Genomic DNA, 18,522 nt, shown 5'->3' with positions numbered 1-18,522 from the left:
TTTGCTTAGGAGATCTTTTATCTCCTTATGGCAGTAGTGGAGCAGTTGTTCATTCATTTGGATTGGTCTAGCTTTGGTTGGAATTTGAGTTTCGTTGAGATCTTTTTCATAAGGAAGATTAACAATGTGTTGTTTTCTATTCCAAAAGGCATGAGGAATGTCAGCACAAATAGAATTTTGGATTGACAGTAGAAGATCTTTGATCTTGTTTTGGATATGAGTTTGATCAAGCTGTTGCTGAATAGACTTAAAGGAAATCTCTTCTTTTAGATAATTAATCTGGTTGGATTTCTGCTCTATCAAGTTGATAGTCTTATTAATGGGTTTCTTAATAAATCTAAACATAATAGATCTATCTTTTGAGAAGATATACCTTCATCAGTAATTTCTAAGGGAAACAACGCTCTAATGAAAGGACTCCCTAGAATGACCTCGTTCCTAAGGTCCTTGACCAATAAGAAAGAGGTTTCAATTTGTTGACCTTGGTTTTCTGTGGTGGCTTTGGAAAGCTTGTATCTAATCTGTAATTTGGATCCATTAGCAGTGCTAAGCTTCTCGGATGTTTTTTCAAAATATTTGGTTGGAATGAGTCCCTCTAGGATACAATTGGAGTCTGCTCCAGTGTCAAAAAGGGCTAGGGTTTCTAGAACAAAATCTTCAACAATAATCTTGATATTGATGAAGAATTTTTGAATAGTTATTCGGTTTATAAGACCCAAGAAATCACTCCAATCAACTTCATTATTCTCTAAATTGGGTTCTGATGAAGGCCCTTCTTGGTCAGAATCTTCTTGTAATTGGGAAAAAATACTTTGATGAAGGACCTGTTGTTCCTTAATATTCCTAATTTCCCTTTTAAGATTGTTGATTTCAGTTTGGAGATCTTGGATAGTAACTGGTTTGGTGCAAGTCTTTTCTAACCTCTTGAGGATAGGATTTAAGTCATACTTATTGATTATGACAAGGGTTCTAGGTTTTTTTTCTAAAGTCTATTTGAGTTTATTCAGAAAAACTCTTTTCTCCTCTGGGTCAGGAATAGAGCTGATTGCCTCCAAAAAAAGATCTTGTTCTTTTGTTAGAACACTTATGGTTGGGGTATCACTGCTATCAAATGATGAGACTTCATCATCCTGCTGAACATTATGAATATCATCATCTGAATAGTCTTCTGTTGAGTCTTCGTCAGAAGTTTCTACTAAAAGACTGCTAATTTGTTCTTCTAATTCGGGTTCTAAATTGAGGTTGCTAATTTTCTTTCTGAGTCTACAGTATTTACTGATATGACCAGGTTTTTTGCAATTGTAACACACTATAGGTTTTTTCCCGGGTGGATGTTTGGTTTCTGCTTTGGGTTTCCTTATGGATGTTTGGTTTCTCCTTTTAGGATTCCTAAAGCGTCATTGATGTTTATAGTGGGGGTTGCTAAGTTGGTCATGCCTAACAGGCTTTCTGCTTACAACATCCTGGTAAACCAAATTGCTCACAAAAAGTGCCCAAGTCTTTCCAATTTTGGGTTTTTTCTTTTGCTAATTGCCTTTGAATCTTATCATTTTGACAGATTTCCAAGGCTATTTTTTGTACAAAAGAAATTAATTGACCATAACTCAGGTGGTCATAGGGAATAATATTATCAGGTGTTAAAGCCCTAATTTTATCCCTAACCTTGTCGCCTAAAGATCTGGGAAGACCGGCTAAAAATTTTTCTGTCCAAAAAGGTTGTTGACTATCTTCTCTAGTAAAAACCTAGTGAGGAAAGTATCCTTATACCACTTAAAATCTCCTAAGGTTTTACACTTGAGGTTAGACAAAAGTTCGGCAGATCTATCTTTCCATAAAGACGGATCTCCTATAAAATGTTGGGCTATGGTAAAAAATAAGGTATTCACAGCATCTGGAATGGTCTCACCATTATGGAAGATTGGTTCACCGTTGTCATCGATCTTAACAACTGAAAAGATTCCTAATTTTTGTGCTTCAGTGAGATAATGATCCCACCAACCTTTAAGTTGCCCTGTAAATCCTGAAACTATAATATTTGCTATAGCTTCCTCAGAACTATCGTGGGCTATCTGGTAGGCAGTACAAACCATGGTCATATGTTGTAACATATGCATGATATATTGTATTCAGATTTTCCATCAATATTCCATTCATAAACGTTGTTGGCATTGAAGCTATTATTATTAAGATCCCTATCTTCTATAGCCAAATCTAAGGTTGTAGAGGGGTAAGGTTTGGTTAGACCTTTCCATTGTTTTTTGGAGGTGGTCATAATAGGATTAACCTGAAGGGGTTGAGGATTACTAGAATCAGAATCCTGATCTGATCCTTGGTTTAAAACACCTATAGTTCTTGTAGGCATCCTCATTTTAGGTCTGGAAGAGGCTTCTTCAGTACCTTGGGGAGTATCAGGGATGGTGGTAGCTTTAAGAAAATTATTAATTTTACTTAATAATTCACTTGCATCAGAATCCATATTGGCTTTTACCTTAGCCTTTTGCAAAGATTGTTTAGCTTTTTGACTAAGCTTGAAAGGTTGAAATATGGGTTTTTCTAAATGTTTGGAGCTTGTGGCTTAGATAGAAAGTGGCTGGCTTGAATCAGATTTTTGGGTAGCTAATTTGTCACCTAAAACCTGAAGGTACTTGTTTGTGTAGTTAACCTGTTCCATAAGACTTTTGATGTCTTTAGAGGTCAAATTTTCATCTACATCCTTGGTCTTAAAGGGTGCTGCTAGCACAGGGTTGTTCTTGTCATCCTGAATTTGAGGGAGTTGATATTGGGTCTTGGGACGAAGTTCGGATTGGATTTTCTCTCCATCTTTGAGGTGCCAAACAGTAATCACATTTGTGGAATGTTTTCCTATAAGGTCATGTTTGAAAGGATAATCTATGTTGTTCTTAATGGTATATATAAGCATGAAACCAATCAAGAAATGGTATATTGAGCCTGACATTATTGAGGAAATTATAATAAATCTCATGAATCTCAGCTCTCTTGAGACCTTGATAATTTTTCAAAAACCAAGATCTTTGAGGTTGGTTTTCCTCCAAATAAAAATCTTTTCGGAGGGCTTCCTTATCAATATGAAATTCAGATTGTATCATAATGATCATTAAGGGAAGAGTAAGTTGGAGATTGGATAGACTTTTGGTCATCCTCCTCATTGGATTAGTAGACGGCTCTAGGAATGGTTGAGTTTGTTTCTATTCCCCTAAGATTAGTATTTGGAATAATGATTCTAGGAATAGCAGTTGTACTGGATTGTGATATGCTACAGAAAAGGATCTTCTGGCAGAAGTGTATTCAGATCTAGTAGCTTCGGTTCTTGAGGAAAAGGAATTTCTTCTATCAAAAATAATTTCTACCTTTCCTGATTCAGACTGCCTAATTTCTTGAAATTCAGGTGTTTGTCTAGGTAAGGTAGGGGTTGCTTTTTCTAATTGCCATGAGGTTGGAAGTTCTATCTCATCCCACTTTATAAGTTTAGGGACGGCCACGTTTGCTTTTGTCATATCAGTAACAAACAGGGTAGTTTCCCTATCATTGGTTTTGAGCAGAGCTCTTGAGTTACAACTGTTCATGACTTTGTACTGGATTCTATACAGAACTGCTGCTGGGATAGACCTTTCTTTCATTTTTAATCCATGTAATCTAATATTTTAAAACAATGAATCTAAGACATTTCTATATCTAGAAGACTCACTGTTTTGTTTGGGAAACAATTGAAGTACACAGGACCATGTCCTAAACTTGTTTCTATTGTTCCTATAAGGTAATCATTAAAGTCATTGTGTCTAATATCTCTAAGACACATCAAGATTGAAGCATTAAGACCTTCCCTAATTAAGGGTTTAACAACTACCTGAACACAACCTATATGGAGGTATTTATACTTCCTAGCATGTTCAGCAACAGATTGTTTTGTAAGAAGGTGAAACTCCTCACCAGCTTGTGGGTCCAGAGGTATATTATTTTTTGAAGTCCTAATAATGTAATCAGAACTGCGGACATGTTTGGTTTCATCCAGGATGTATAACTCATCCAGGGGTATTTTGGAAATTTTCCAATTATCAATGGCTTGGTTGATATCCTCAAAGCAAACTTCTTCTTCAAAGATATTGTTTTTGGGTGGAATTTCTTCCTAAGTTTGGCTTTGCTCAGTAGGCAAATTGTGATTAGTAGAGGATGAAGAGGGGGCTTTGATCGCAAAACGACGAGACAAGGAGCGGATGAAACTACCCATGATAAAATAAATCTAGTATCATTACCCTTATTTGGTTCCATAAGATACCATGAATTAATATTAAATTAATCCCTGTCCAATGAATCTGGGTTTATAAAACACTTTTTTTTGTAGAACGATCAAGATTCAGTTTTAAGATAACATCGACAAATTAGCCTTACTGCCACTCACGAGTCTTACTGCTACTGTTACTTAAAACTGAAAACATAGATCATAATGAAGAAAAATTATGAACAAAATAAACGAAACACGAATTTAACTATACAACATGAAAGAAATACCAGATTCATAGTAACAGATATTAACTTAATATTAATAAATATTATCCTATTTTCTCATCAAGCTCTGATACCAGATGTCCCCGGGAGATATATATATATATATATATATATATATATATATTGAATTATGCCCTAGAAATTTTAATTTAATACACTTTAATAAAATAATAAAATCAGAAACGGGAGATAAAAATGAAAGAAGAAAATAGATAGCCTAAACTGTTATGGCTTTAATGACCCAATAATTGGAGAGTATCAAAAACAGTCTGAGCTTAAATAGCTCTATTTAAGATTAACACGACATTTTTGATGTAGAAATAGTCCAATCTAGAAACGGGGCTACAAAGAGGAATTAGGAGAATCTCAACATAAATTTAACCAGCAGAATTGGTTCACCAAAAATGGATAAGGACAAAATAACAATATATCCATAAAAATTATAGTTACTGAAGAGTAGAATTAGTATTTACGTAAAATAAAAAACTTAAACACAAACTTACGAATTGAACCTGCCTTCAGCTCATTAGAATAGAATTTGATTATAACATACTGCTTTAATTTATTAATAAACCATCAAATTCAAATACAAACTTACATAGAAATTTAGAAAGACTTGTGAATTCGAAATTAATAGGCACTTCTTCCTACTTACAATAATTTATTTGTAAACACTAGAGTCTAAAACAAATCCACACAATCAATGAACTTTTAACAAACAATAAATTTTATTGTAATTTTTCTTCGGACATATGATCCACTAGCTAGCAAATAAACCTGAAAAAAATAAAATAAAATGATAGTGAATAGGAATGATAATAGGTTCAACTCAACACCAACCCCACACAATCTAAATAATTTAAATTTAAATTATTACTTTATAATTTATATCTAAAATAATTTTCCACTAGCATGCATGGTCATTACTTTATAATTTATATTTTAACAGAACAAATAAGAAGTTTGATATAATTGCAAAGGAATAAATGCTACAAAGAAATTTGCAATATATATATATATATATATATATATATATAAAGGCTTACCTGTTTGCTGTTTCATGTTGTAGTAACATGGTATCATTTTTTTCCATGACGCAAATAATTTGCTGTGGTATCAACTTTGTTTTCTCTACCACTCGTAGATTTAGGACCAGTTGCGTTGGTAGAACTTCCCTGAGGACGCAAATAATCTGCTGGGGTATCAATTTTTTTGGGTGTGCCACTCGTAGATTGAGAACCAGAATTCCTAGAGTCAACAATGAATTTAGAGAGAAAAAAAAAGTTGTAATAAAATAATTAAGATTATCATAGATAAATTAAATGATAATATTATTTTTTATGAGTGAATTTAAGTATTTAATGATGCTATTTTTATAAATTATTTTAATGTATTATATTTAGTTTATTAAGAACAATTTTTGGTGGATTGAAAGTGTTTAATAAGATTAGATGATAAACTAGTTGAAATGTAAAATAACATATTTATTTATTTAGTAATGAAAGTGAGACAATAACATATAAGCAAAATGATTTCTACATTAAAAAGGATAAAATGAAAGTAACTTAAATAACACCTACATGTAAATAAATAAGGAAATTTAATTTTAATTGACACAGAGATAGTATCACATGTTATTACACAAAAATTCCACAACCATATACCATAACTTCCCTTTCATAACTAAGATATCTACAATTACCTGGAGCTTTGAGAGTTCGGATTCATTCTTGCTGAACAAAACAAATAATAGACTAGCTTGTTTTAGGTGTGCTTTTGGAGTGGAGACTTGTTTTATCAATGGAATATGATTTCATTCTATTTATAGGCACAAGATTCATGTTACATGCAATTAAAGGAACTTGCAAAGCAATTCGTGGTAAAATAATAAGCTTCATGGAGAACTGGATTCATAATCACACAAAACTGACTAGTTGAACTTTGAAATGTTGAATTCCTCATTCGAGTCTTAATGGTTTAACGAAGGTGAAATTGCTAATGTTTTCCATAGTTTGAATAATTTTATAATGATAGGAACAAATGATGATACGCAATCTCAGTTTAATTGATTTCATACTCATCACAAGGAATCTAGATTGATTAAATTGCAGCTTTATTTCCTAAACATGGAGACTATAGTTTCATGACCGCGTTCGGAGTCTCAACTCTTAACTCGCGCGCTTCATTAAATGCATATTTAATTATAATTATTTTTTTTTTTATAATAATTAATCTTTTTAATCTCAATAATTTCAGTTTAGGTAAAATGAAAATTAATAATATTTTTCATAAAAGAGATAAAGTTTAGTATAGATAAATATTTTTTCTCTATTATTATTAACATCTTATATTAGTTAAGTTTGGGTAACAGATATTGTAATACCTCGTTTTTTCTTTTAAAATAATGTTATTATTATTATATTATATTTAGTTAAAGATTATTTTTTATTATTATAGAAAAATATATTGTACGTTTTAAATAATTATTTTTTATGTTTTGGATAATTATTTTGAACATATTAAATAAGTATTTGTACTAGTATTTTAAATGATTATTTATATGTTTTAAGGGATAATTTAGGAGTCGAGATGAGATACAACCTCCTATATTTTTACAATCACATTAGTTATATATTTCATAATAAAATTTAAAAGGTTAATTTTATTGGACATTTTGATATTAAAATTATATTATTATATTTTGGGTTAGAAATATTTATTATTATTATTATTATATTATTATTATTATTATTATTATTATTAGGGATAAAGTATTTTGTATTATTTATTTAATTATTTTGGAGAAAACAGAACTGGGTCGAGAAGAGAAACGAGTTTGGTTGACTCGATCTAGTAGATTATTTTAAGAAAGTGATCAGGCAAAGTTAATCCTATCTGCCTCATTTTTACGTTGTAAAGAATTAGAAGAGAAAAAGAAGAGAAGAATAGAGCTATGATGAGGAGTGCTTAGGATCTTTATATCAAAATGTTAAAATTGAACAACAACTAGAAGGTAATCAAAGTGTTCAAATTTAAGTGTATTTTAAAATGAATATATTACATCAATTTTGTTTTATAAAAATGAAGTAAGATTAATATAAAGTTTTGTATATATAATCTAAGAGATATGAACTTTCAATCTAACAGTTGGAATTACCAAATTCACATTTAATATAAAGTTATTGAGCGGTGTAACACTTAGTAAAATTTACATCAGTGTAATTATAACCCCCCTCATATATATATATATATATATATATATATATATATATATATATATATATATATATATATATGAGGGGGGTTATAATTACACTAGTGTAAATTTTACTAAGTGTTACACCGCTCAATAACTTTATATTAAATGTGAATTTTGTAAATCCAACCGTTAAATTGAAAATTCTTTACTCGTAAATCATATATACAAAATGTTATATTAATCGAAGATGATTTCTTATAAAACAAAATTATATCTGTCGAAAAATTTATATTTTCAATGAGAAAAATTTTGTAGGAAAAGCTATATTATTGATGGAATATTTGAGACAAATTTATATTTGTCGAAAATGTAAGATCTGGTTTTAAATTTGATATGAAAATATTATGATATAATTAGATAAGATTTTAAGTTAGTATTTTATTAATGGTTGATAATTAAAAAATAAAACAAGGATAAATACATTTTTTAAATTTTATATGTTTGATTTAAGATAACTTACAAAATAACTCTTGGTAAAGTTATTCCGCTCAATAACTCATGGTGTGTTGAATTTCATCGATCCAATTAATTGTTAAATTAAAAGTTATTAAATTTTACTAATAATTAATATATAAAAATTAATTAGTTTTGGAATAAATTATTTTCTAATTAACAATATAATTGAAACATTAATTATTTTAAATTATTTAACTAAAATCTTATTGACAATTTACTATATGACCTTAATATTTTTGTATAACTAATATTTGGTTTTAAATTTGATATGAGAAACTACAAGAAAAATACAAAATAGCGACCGAAATTAGCGACCAAAATTTTTCGGTCGCTATTTTGCGACTGAATTAGCGACCGAATAATTTAGCGACTGATTTAGCGACGGAATTTGATCAGTCGCTGTTTAGCGACGGAATTAGCGACGGATTTTATCAGTAGCAATAAAATCGGTCGCTAAATCAGTCGCTGTTTAATTTTGTTTCATGAGAACGTAGTTTGCGACGGAATTAGCGACCAATTTTGAAAAAATTATCAAAAAATTGCTCTTTTGAAATTTTTAGCGACCGATTAAATTTCGGTAGCTAAACAATACAAACAAACTTAGCGACCGAATTAAAATCGGTCGCTAAATGTTTTTTATTAAATTTTATAAATAGACTAAAATTACACTTTTCATTAAAGTTACACAACCAGGTTTCGATCCCGGGTCCTGTAGGCAACCATGGGCCAACTACGAAACCACTACGCCAGTTTGATTCATTGATTTAATATTGAAAGTAATTTTATATATATATATATATATATATATAATACACAAGCTTATAATTTTTATTTTCTTATAATTTAATATTAGATTTCTTTTAATTATAAAATATAGTAAATAAAATCTAAAATTTGTATCAGTTTCTTTGATAAAAATATTTAATTAAATTTTAAAAAAATATTTAATTATAATCTTTTGATTTAATACTGGATTTGTTTTGATTATAATATTTTAATGTGTTTTATTTGAAATATCAGTTAAAATATTTTATTATCTTTTCATTTTAATTTATTGTAAAATAATTAGAATATTTAATTTAGTATCATTAAAAAAATAACCATTATAAGATTTAATTTATTTAATTTCATTATTTATTATAATACTTTTAGTTACTGTATTGATATAAAAATATATTTAATTAAAATATATTTTAAAATTTTAATTAATTTATTATCATTCACTTACTTTATTAAAAAGTGATAAAATATAATTTATTTTCAATTAATTTAATAAAATAAAAACTTTAAAATATATATTTAAAATCTGTAATAATTTTTTAAATACAAATATTTAATTAATTTTAATATATACTAAATTTAATATTAGAAAATTTATTAAGATTTTAGTTATAATTTTTATTATCTTTTGATTTAATATTGGATTTCTTTTGATTATAAAACATAGTAAATAAAATATAAAATCTAAAAATATTTAATTACTTTTAATATATAATAAATTTAATATCAAATTATTTATTATGATTTGAATTATAATTTTTATAATCTTTTGATTTAATATTAGATATGTTTTGATTATAAAGTATAATAAATAAAATCTAAAATCTGTAGCAATTTTTTTATACAAATATTTAATATCAGAATATTTATTATAATTTTAGTTATAATTTTTATTATCTTTTGATTTAATATTGGATTTCTTTTGATTATGAAAGATAGTAAATAAAATCTAAAATTTGTATGAGTTTGTTTGATAAAAATGTTTAATTAATTTTAATATATAATAAATTTAATATCAAAATATTTACCTGGATTTGAGTTATAATTTTTATAATCTTTTGATTTAATATTGGATTTTATTGATTATAAAACATAATAAAAAAAAAATCTAAAATCTAGAACAATTTCTTTGATACAAATATGTAATTAATTTTAATATATAATAAATTTAATATCATAATATTTATTATAATTTTAGTTATGATTTATATAATCTTTTGATTTAATATTAAATTTCTTTTGATTATAATATTTTAATATATTTTATTTGAAATATCAATTAATATATTTTATTATATTTTTATTTTAATTTATTATAAACTAATTAGAATATTTAATTTAGTATTATGAAAAAAATAACCATTATAAGATTTAATTTATTTAATTTTATTATTTATTATAATACTTTTTAGTCACCGTATTGACTAAAAAATTATTTTTAAAAAAATATATTTCAAAATTTTAATTAATTCATAAAAATAAAAAAAATTATTGTAAAAACTAATATTAAATAACTTAGTTAAAAAATGACTATAGTTAATAATTTAATGTAGAATTTGTTTAAAAAATGTTTTTGAAAAATCTGAAAATAAATAATAAAACACAATTGTTTCCCTCCCAAGCGCGCCCCAATCTGAAAAATCTGAAGTCACCACTCTCCCTCCTCCTCCACCTGCTCTCGTATTCTTCTTACGTTAGGGTTTTCATCTCACTTCAATCCCACGCTCTTTCTTCGCTTAACTCATCGCTTCTTTTCACTTTCAGCTGTTGGCCCCCAGGATAGGCTACTTGCCTTTGTTGATTTCGCTTTTGAAGCCTCACTTCAGCACCGCGCTTCCCCCTGGAGTTGACACCATTTGGTTTGAATACAATGCTTTTCTGCCTCGGCTTCGGCGCCGTGCGACGCGGCAGCGACGGCAGGCTCGACAGTGTCAGCGATTACTGCGTTCACCACTGCGTCTGTCCCATGGTCGTCGTGCGTTATCCCGACGATGTTGCCTCCGCCGCAGCGGAGGCGGTGGTCACGCGCGGTCAAGGAGGGCGACGAGGGCGAGGCCGTCATCCAGCCCGTGCCGCATAAGAAAGGTTAGGGTTGGGGTTAGAGTTAGGGTTTTTTGTGTTATTGATTGGTGGAGATTGTAATCGAGGTTTTGAATTGTTGTTTGCATTTGTCTGCAATTAATTTCCTGCAATATTTGTATTTGACTTCAATTTCTTGCAATATTTGCATTTGTCTGCAATTTCGTTGGTTTTAAATTACTGTTTGGATTTTTCTGCATTTAAATGCTATATTTGCATCTGCCTACAATGCAAATATAGCATTGCATTCTTTCTTATGCGTTTTTTGATGATATGGGATGGCTAATGCATGCAAATTGTTTGTGATATGGTTGGACTTGTTTTTCTCTAAATTTTGGCTTCTGTTAGGGAGGCTAAGAGAAGAGATTGCATTCTTTGTGATTATCAACCAATCACTATGGCTTGTTGTTGTGAGTACAGCGAGCCATGTCTACAAGTGAAATCCCTGCCTGTTGTGGTTCCATGTTGAAGTTTGTTTCTCCATTGTGTTGTGAATTTGGAAACTAAGATATTAAGTTACTGAACTTTGCAGTTGCCATTCATTGTGCATGCTTGATAAACTTATTGTTGGCTTGTTTCAATATTGTGCCTTTTGGATTTGGAGTAAATGCAAATCAGTGTTGATTGTTAAATAAAGACATCGTTTTCTAAAAAAAGTGTGTAAACCATGGTGATGGATTATCATTGTTGTGTATGGTTTGCCATTTTTCATTGTTTAATATCTGATGTAACTGTCTCAATACAGAATTTGGTGAGCTTTGCAAGAGTGTTGAAATACATGGCTCAGTATGTTGATCTAGTTTTTTTTTTTTTTTGAATTTCTTGGTTTTGTCATGTGTATCAAGCAATTCAACTCTGGATGATGGATGAAAACTGGATAGTATTATGTTAATTTGAATATTTAATGCATTGCTCGGATTGAATGTGGTTTCAATTAATTAGTTTCTCTCAAAATATCATTTTAAGTATGCTTTCCTTATTTTTAGAGCCTTCTAACAAAGATTGATGTGATTTATATAATTTAGAGTTATATCTGCACTTTGATTTCAAGATGTCCCACAGCATTGTTGATGTTTGGTTTTCTACTTCATTAATACATTTATGCTGATTGAGAAATTGAAGTTGACTTCATATTTATTGGTTGCTTTGGGCAGAGGATTAGTTGGAGCCAACTCATCACTTCAACCCTGTCTCTGAAGGTATGCTCTTAGTCCCTTTTTGTCCCTACTTTGTGCAATTGAAATGTTAAAAGAGTTTGTTTTATATTTGTCATTGGATGGGGTCTGGTGCTTTATTCTGCTCTTTGTTCTTTTTGTTTGGGCCCGTATTGCTTGCTGACTATTAGCTAACAACCGATGATGCTGTTTTTTCTTTAAGCTTTCATGTGAAATATCTTGATAAATCTCAGGCATCTTAATTTGTTTTTCAATGGATACAGAATGTTTCTGATCCGAAGGGATTGGTGGAAATGGGTTGTAGAGTAAACTTTAGAGGATATCCAAGTAATTTGTTGCTTCCCAGTGAAGGTGAAGACAGCGTGAAATGGAGCTTTATAAACTCATTAAAAGAGGTCAGTTGTGTGATTTCTTCTGTGTGTGCATCGAGTTTCTGGGAAGAAAGGAATGATGCTAATGGAGTAATGGACCAAAATATCTGTGATATTTGGCTGCTATAATAACTTCTATTTTGGTTATTTATAGGTTTATTCTCCTTTCCCTTTTTAGGCTCCTAGATTAGTGTACAATCTTTCCTATTTATTCTGCTACTGTTTAATTGTTTATGGTTTAACTATAAATTTTGATATTTATAATGTTACCTTTTATAATATTTGTAATGATTTTTAAGATATGCTCAGAAATTTGCATATTGATTTAAAAGTATATAAATTGAAGAAGTCATGTGAAATTATTATTCTCCTAAGATATATAGGATAGAAAATTATTCTTATAACTGGTGGGAACTTCTGAATTGATGCCAACACTTTCTTTTGTCTCTTTCTTTATTCTCAGAGACAATTTTTTAATGTTAACGTAACATTTTTCTTCATAATTGATTAGAAAAATTTATATTTACACAATCTGTGGTAATAAATTTCATATTATTATAAATTGTGTAATAAACTTATTGTTAATTTCATATTCGTTAACAGGTATAAATTTATAATTAAAAAAGAATTTAAAAATACTGGTATATTTTAGCGACTGAAATAGCGACCGAAATTATTTGTAGCTAATTCAAGTTATTAGCGATCGAAATAGTGACCACAACAATTGGTAGTTATTTCAAATTTTTAGCGACCGAAATAGCGATCGATTTTATCCGTACCTGTTTCATTTTTTAATGACCGAAATAGTGATCAATTTTATCCATACCTATTTCAGTTTTTTTAATATTTTATTTCAAAAATTGAAATATCAACAATATTTCTTATAATAACTCGATAATTAATATATAATGAATATAAAATAATATAATAATTTATAATATATATAATAATATAAAAATAAAAAATATAAATTTCTATTTTTAGCGACCGAAATAGCGACCGACTTTATCCGTAGCTATTTAAGTTTTTTAGCGACCGATTTAGCGACTGATTTATAAAATGTTTTTATTAAATAAATACAAAAATTAGCGACGGAAATTGCTACCAAAAAATTCGGTCGCAAAATTGGTCTCCAGAAGTTAGGAGACCAAAATTTTAGCGACGGATTTTTATTGGCTAGTGACTGATTTTTCGGTCGCTAAATTGCGACGGAAAAAATTTCGGTCGCTATTTGAAATAGCGACCAGGGTTTTAGCGACGGATTTTTTCGGTCGCTATTTCGGTCGCTGAATGAAATAGCGACTGAATTTACCTAAATAGCGACCGATTTTGGTGGTCGCTAAAACTTGATTTTTTTGTAGTGATATTATGATATAATTAGATAAGATTTTAAATTAGTATTTTTATTAATGGTTGATAATTAGAAATTAAAACAAGGATAAATACATTTTTTGAATTTTATATGTTTGATTTAAGGTAAACAAATATATTAAATTAATTAATTATTTATTTAAAATGTTAAAATTTAATTTATAAGTATGTAATAAATAAATATTTATAATTTTATAAATTATATTATCATTATAAATTATAAAATTAAATAATTTAAATTATAATTTTAAATAGAAATAAGTAGATGCTAATTATAAAAGTAAGAACAAATAAATAAAGAATAATTAAATATATTATTATTATTATTATTATTATTCGTAATATAAAATTATTATATATTATTATTATAGTACAAGTATGAAATTATATATTTCAGGATGACTTAAATGAATTAAATTGAACAAGTTATATTGACAACATACATATACATTTCGGTAGCTTACTCATCAGAATTTCATAGTTAAGCGTACTTGACCTGGAGTTGTACATGGATGGGTGACCTTCAGGAAAGTTTCCTAGAAATTGTACAAGTAAGGATAAAACACGCTAAACAGTGAAATATCGTGAAATAGAACCCTTAAGAGGCCAAATATGAGGGTTGTTACATTAATAAATTTATTAAAATTAAAAAAATTATAATTTCTGACGAAATTTTCCATTGAAAATTTCTGACGAATTAAATTATTTCCGATGGATTTTTTTTCGATGCCAGTTTTTTCGACAGATTGAAATCTGTCGAAAAAAAAAACTGTCAGAAATTAACCTGTTTTCGTCAAAAATTTCCGTCGAAAATCAACATTTTTCTTGTAGTGTCGGGCAAAATTCTTTAAGGAGGTCTTTAGCAAACCTAAACGTTGGGCGTGATCTCCTAGCCCAAGTGTGAGCAAGAGTAAGAGCTCTCAGGTTGTGTCTCGTCAGGTGTAATTAGAATTTTTCTAGGCATGAGTAGGAGCTCTCAGGCTGAGCCACGTCGGGAAAAATTGTAATTTCGTCAAACGCGAGTTTGAATCAATATGGTGTAAATTAGGGAGTGTTTGTTGATTTCTTATGATTTGCTATACACACACATACACACACGCACACACCCATATATATATATATATGTGTGTGTGTGTGTGTGTATGTACAGTGACGGATCCAGAAATTTTAGATAGTGGGGACAATACTTATTCATATATTTGTAGTATTAAAAATTTTACATATAAATTTTAAAAGCATAAATATATATCATAATTATTTTTTACAAATTTTTATATCTACGATTACAAGTAAAGATGAAAATAAATTAGGTTAGACTAAATTTTATTATAATTTAATAGGTTTGAACCTAACTTTCTTTAAAAATATATATCCTAAATATGACTTATTTATCTATCATAGACATTTTTTAAATGTTTGGTTAGAACTACAATCCTAAAGACCTACTTTATAATAATTTAACACTATTAAAAATATAAAATAAATATGTTAAATTTTATAAAAATCATGTTTAATTTATTTATGATATAAACATATTTTTAATATCTAATATATACTTTTAGATGATAACTTATTTTAAAATATATTTTATATAACAATTCTAAATGGAACATAAATCTTCTGATTTTTCTTTTTTTAATTATTTTAATCAACATATATAATAACTAGAAAACGCAAAAGGTAAACATGCATACTGTAAATTTTATTTTTATCAAAAATTGATTTTTTTAATATATACATTATATATGTGAGTATTAAGATATATATATATATATATATATATATATATATATATATATATGTATGTATATATATGAGTTAATCACCTATACATTGCGAGTGTAAAGTTTTTTTACACTGGCAACCAATTATATCTTTTAATTGTGTCATGTCACTGTAAACACATTTACTTTTAGTAGACATGACACAATTGAAAGATATAATTGGTTGTCAATGTAAAAAAACTTTACACTATCAGTATATAGGTGATTAACTCTATATATATTATAATTAGACTTTTTAAGAAAATTGATTCGTTATTAAGAAATATTCTTTATCACATAAGAGAATTAATATCCTTCAAAAGTTTGATAAATATCAAATAAATGAATCTCTTTTCTTAATCTATATTTTATACATATGATAATTTAAATATATTTTATTTATTTTATTAAAATAAAATTATTTTTTTAAAAATATATTATTTTTTAAATAAAAAATATTTATGTGTGAAATAGTAGTGGGGGAAAGTGCCCCCCACTACTCACAATGTGGATCTGTCAATGTGTATGTATGTATTGGTGAGTGTTGGATGTAATGTAAATCAACTGTGAATTGCAAGATATGTGTATGACCTATTGGTTTATGTGGAAATGTTTGTTGTGTACGTGGTAATGAGTTGGATTGTGAAATGTGGTATGATGTTTTGGCACAAGTTTGAGCCTAACACGGTGTTGGACGTGAGATGTGTCAGCACGAGCGTGTACGTGATACGGTGTTAGTTATGTGATTGCTTTGGGCTTATTGTGAAATATGGTGTTATGCTTATGTACACAATGTTAAGTATCTGGAGTCTAAAGGGTTTATTGGGCTTAGCCCGTTTGTTTTTTTTTTATTATTTTTTTTATAAATACTCATGTAATTGTAAACCTAAAGAAAAAAAATACAACATACCATCTAGTGAGGCCGCGTAGGTTAAATAACAGACTCTGACACTGCTTCTAGACACACTCTTTGAAGACTAAGGAGAACCAAGAGAAGGAGATCAACTAGATTCTGCTCTAGCTTAGTTTTCTGCTTATCTAGGTAAGGGGGAGTGAGAAACCTTGCTCAAGGGTGTGAGAATAATTGTTGGGTAGTAGGATTGGCCCGTAATACCTTGTGTGATGCATGCTTCTAGGAACAAGCAAAATATCAATATTTTCTGTTTTATTTTTTGAATGTTTTGTTGTGTTCCTTGATGTTTTCTAAGTGTGATTATGTGTTTAATTTCAAAAATAGACAAATTTTGACATGAATTAGAGTGCTCTATGGGTTCTTGTGAGAAACCCTATGAAGTAAAATTAGGGATATGATCTTTGGATGATTTTGCAGCATTATATGTAACAAACTTGTACAATATTCTTTTTTTAACAAACTTGTAATCTTGGACCACTGCATATTTTTCGTTCTGTTATTTTGTCTATTCTACCATTTGTTATTTTGTCCGTTCTGCTATTAGAATTCTATAATAGAAGGGCCTATTGTATATAAATATTGGATCATCTTTTACTGTATAACATCATTCATTATTTCCAAACACTTTCACCTTTTATCATTTTTCGTTATATGGTATCAGAGCTCCCTCCTGGAGCTCTGCTTATTACTTCCAAATGTCTTCTACTCCTCTTGCCAGTCCAAAGAACTCTGATAATGAAGGTCCTGAGAAAGAAAATCGTGGTAATGAAGCTACTAATCCTACCATGAACCTATCAAGTCCCTTCTTCATCCACCCTAGTGAAGGACCTTCCTCTGTCTCCATAACCCCTGTCCTTGATGGCACAAACTATCAGTCCTGGTCTCATGCCATTAGAATGGCTTTAATCTCAAAAAACAAGATGGCTTTCTTGTTAGGCACCATTCCTGTTCCTAAGGTTGAAGAACCTCTTTATTCTGCTTGGGAAAGGTGCTATACCCTTGTCATGTCGTGGTTACTCAACTCGGTTACTCCCTCCATCGCCCAAAGCGTTATTTTCCTCGAATGTGCCATAGACATTTGGAATGACCTTCGCGAACGTTTTTTGCAAGGCGATCTTCTCAGAATCGCAAAGCTCCATGAAGAAATATATGGACTTTCTCAAGGAATTCGTACTGTCTCTGAGTCCTACACCGCATTGAAAACCCTCTAGGAAGAACTCGATAACTACAGACCCTTTTCTTCTTGCTCGTGTTTTGCCAAAACTTACCACCAACAGGATTTCATAATCTGATTCCTCAAAGGTTTGGACGAATGCTTCTCTGTTGTGCATTCCCAAATCCTTTTGATGGATCCTCTCCCCGCTATCAACTACATCTTCTCCATGGTTGTCCAGCAGGAACGACAACTTGCTTCGTCTTCGCCTACTGAACCTAACGCCTTTGTGAATGCAGCTAATCACTCTTTCTCCGGCAAAGGGCGTGGCTCTAGTCCTTCTTCCGCTGTCAAAGGAGCCTCCAACAAGAAATGCTCCTATTGTCACCGTCCTGGACACACTATTGACATGTGTTGGGGAAAGCATGGCTATCCCCCTGGTCATCCTCGATACCCAGGGAGGCCAAAGTTCAATCGCGATGCCTCTGACTCTTCCTCCATTAACAGTGCAGCTATGATCGAACCCACTGAAGGAGGCAACGATTCAGAGAAGGAGGGAGCCCCATCACATTGACCCATGCCTAATATCAAACCCTGATGTCTTTGCTCCAACCACAGCAACAAAAGAATACTTCTGATGTAACAGGGCCAACTCTCTCGTTCAACCCAATAGAGTGA

The 18,522-nt window shown here is 29.7% G+C and overlaps 2 protein-coding genes and 1 long non-coding RNA gene across 3 annotated transcripts; 2 read left to right on the top strand and 1 right to left on the bottom strand.

Annotated features, from left to right (window-relative positions):
- Positions 1-4,986: 4,986 nt before the first annotated feature.
- LOC114915229 (uncharacterized) lies at positions 4,987-7,231 on the bottom strand. Its single transcript, XR_003803175.2, has 3 exons — positions 6,227-7,231; positions 5,571-5,772; positions 4,987-5,301 (listed from the first exon to the last, which is right to left on the bottom strand). It is a non-coding gene; the product is annotated as an uncharacterized LOC114915229 (long non-coding RNA).
- A 1,490-nt stretch (positions 7,232-8,721) lies between these two features.
- Positions 8,722-13,993, top strand: LOC145955505 (autophagy protein 5-like). Its single transcript, XM_083070324.1, has 5 exons — positions 8,722-8,729; positions 10,642-10,699; positions 10,784-11,104; positions 12,253-12,297; positions 12,537-13,993. The coding sequence occupies exons 1-5, from the start codon at positions 8,722-8,724 to the stop codon at positions 12,771-12,773; spliced, it is 669 nt and encodes a 222-aa protein (XP_082926450.1). The 3' UTR covers positions 12,774-13,993.
- A 3,393-nt stretch (positions 13,994-17,386) lies between these two features.
- On the top strand, positions 17,387-17,902 carry LOC109790265 (uncharacterized). The gene has a single exon (XM_083070323.1). It carries the CDS (start codon positions 17,387-17,389, stop codon positions 17,900-17,902), a length of 516 nt encoding a protein of 171 aa, XP_082926449.1.
- The last annotated feature ends 620 nt before the right edge of the window (positions 17,903-18,522 follow it).

The sequence above is a fragment of the Cajanus cajan genome, chromosome 1 (genome assembly GCF_000230855.2).
Source record: "Cajanus cajan strain Asha chromosome 1, NIPB_CcT2T_4, whole genome shotgun sequence".
In the NCBI taxonomy this organism is placed as follows: Eukaryota; Viridiplantae; Streptophyta; class Magnoliopsida; order Fabales; family Fabaceae; genus Cajanus; species Cajanus cajan.
Note: the sequence above shows the minus strand (reverse complement) of the source record. Positions and strands in the feature narration are given on the sequence as shown.